General features: G+C 33.6%; 1 protein-coding gene across 1 annotated transcript; it reads right to left on the bottom strand.

Annotated features, from left to right (window-relative positions):
• Positions 1-224: 224 nt before the first annotated feature.
• On the bottom strand, positions 225-1,715 carry LOC145840724 (equilibrative nucleobase transporter 1-like). Its single transcript, XM_082948054.1, has one exon. It carries the CDS (start codon positions 1,713-1,715, stop codon positions 225-227), a length of 1,491 nt encoding a protein of 496 aa, XP_082804180.1.
• Between the last annotated feature and the right edge of the window lie 427 nt (positions 1,716-2,142).

Genomic DNA, 2,142 nt, shown 5'->3' with positions numbered 1-2,142 from the left:
ACACTGAATTAGAACTTTTAAAGTCTATTTAAACTTATTTTTAACATAAGTTCTTAAATAAAATAATGTGAAAAGTGTTACTGAAGATTAAGTATAGACTATTTAATTATAAAATAACTTAGAAGGTAAAAATATTTTATAAAATTGCTTTTATTAGAACATTTAAAAACATTTATTAAAAACTAAAGCTTTGAAGAATTCAGAAACTAAATTTCAATCTTAATCTAAAGATAATATTGATCATCCGTATATATTTCAGGCCCTCTTGCTGGTTTCGGAAAAACAAAAATTTTCTTAGGTTTTCCAAGTCGCTCCTTCTTTATTCCTTTCAAGCTTTTAAAAATGCAAATAGGGTGTAAAACTAGCAAAAAAGACCAAAACAGCAAGCTGATCTTAAACCCAAAACTATTGTTGTCCTGAACCCAAAGACTAAGGGGCTGCTGAAATAAATAAAAAAAGCTGTTCACAACGGAAAGGATCCCAAAAAGCTGCCCTGAAATTTTTGGCGGCGATACTGACGTCAGAAAATCGCAGTTTGCGCTGAAAAACAAGCATGACGATAAAACGATCATGACCATTGCGAGTATATGCACTCCTACTAATGGTACAAGCAAGCAAATTCTAGACAATACCCCAGTGGCGCAGGAGAGCCAAATACCTGCCAGGGAAGATCTTATGTCAGCAGTGTATTTGTCGCTTTTTCTTAATTTTTTCTTGTAACACTCCGAAAATTTTCCGTATATGAGAGAAATAAAGAAGGTTAGTGGCTGAATGATTCCGAAAAGGCTTGCGTACCCAGTTGCTAAACTTTTGTCACTAAACATACCCCTCATAAAGGTGTCAATGTTTGAGGTATGTAAAACTATCATGAAGTTCATAACAATTTGAACGAACACAGCTGTCAAAAAATACGGTTCAAGTAAATAGTCTCTTACTTTTTTATCCTTAACTATTACCGTTTCATCACGTTTTCTTTCAAAATTATTATTTTCATCATTAAAATTTACTGCATTTTCGACATCTATTGGCTTATTTAAATCTCCTTTAAATATTCCTTTAACTTCTCTGAAACCATATCTGTAACTTTCGTCAATGGAGCTAGGAACGGGGTTTTTGGGAGAGAACAAAAACGTGCGCAAGTTTAGCAAAAACCAAGCTGCCGCATACGAGTAAAACAGGGTTTTGTATCCGACGCTGAAACTGAAATAAAGTTTGTTGAAAAGAAGGAAAACTACCGACCCGCTCTCAAAAGCTCCGCTCGCGGTGGCCATGAAAGTAACTTTATTATTCGGAAACAAATTGGCCGTTTGAAGTTTTTGCAAGAAGAGCGTGAACCCGCATAGGTGAATGATCGGAAAGCAGATATAAAGCGCAAAAGAACCAGTGTTTGGCACGAAAGCCAATACTAGACAGCACAAAACGGCCAAATTTATCATTATGGTTCTCACGGTCCAAACTCCGTATTTTTCTATTAGTTTTTTCGTCAGTAAAGAGAAAAGAGATACTAAGATAGCGATTGTAAATACTAAAGAAAGACTTCCGCTCTGGCTCGTACATATTCCTTTCTCAATTTCTTTGGGTTCAGTGCAATATTCGCTGAAAAACTTTTCTTTTTCAAAAATGGGAACCAAGTTTGACCAACCAAACATGCTTCCGGCTAAAACGAGGTTCTCAAAAACCGCTGTGGCCCATGTCAAAATCTTTTGTACTTTCATTTGTCGTTTTTCTTTTATCGTAAATAAAATATATCTTGTATTTGGTTAAAATCTGTTTAAAATAAAATATTGATTTTAAATAATTCATAAGTAATTTTCGTAGACTAAATGAAATGATATGTTACAGCACATAAGTTACAAAAATAAATTTACCTACATAATATTGATGCCTTAAGCCAGTAGTCTTCAACTAGTCAAAATTTGTGTACACCAAAATGCAAAAAAAAGGGTGCACCACAAGAAATAATTTTTTAATAGCGCCGCTAGTAGTCAGACTACGTAATTAGTTTTATTAGTAAATTTCTTCTTAAATAAATGTTCTTAAGGATTAATGTTAATGAGATATTTATTCATGGAACCAACTAGCGGCGCTAACATATCATAACTAAGCTTATATTTACAGGCAAACTTTTTTTTAACACAAGCT

Source organism: Thalia democratica, chromosome 1 (genome assembly GCF_965202585.1).
Source record: "Thalia democratica chromosome 1, ktThaDemo2.hap1.1, whole genome shotgun sequence".
NCBI lineage: Eukaryota > Metazoa > Chordata > Thaliacea > Salpida > Salpidae > Thalia > Thalia democratica.
The sequence above is the reverse complement of the archived record's forward strand: the minus strand, read 5'-3'. Positions and strand labels throughout refer to the sequence as shown.

Excerpts from the sequence above, each read along its gene's own strand:
- LOC145840724 (XM_082948054.1), bottom strand. The coding sequence starts at position 1,715 with ATGAAAGTACAAAAGATTTTGACATGGGCCACAGCGGTTTTTGAGAAC.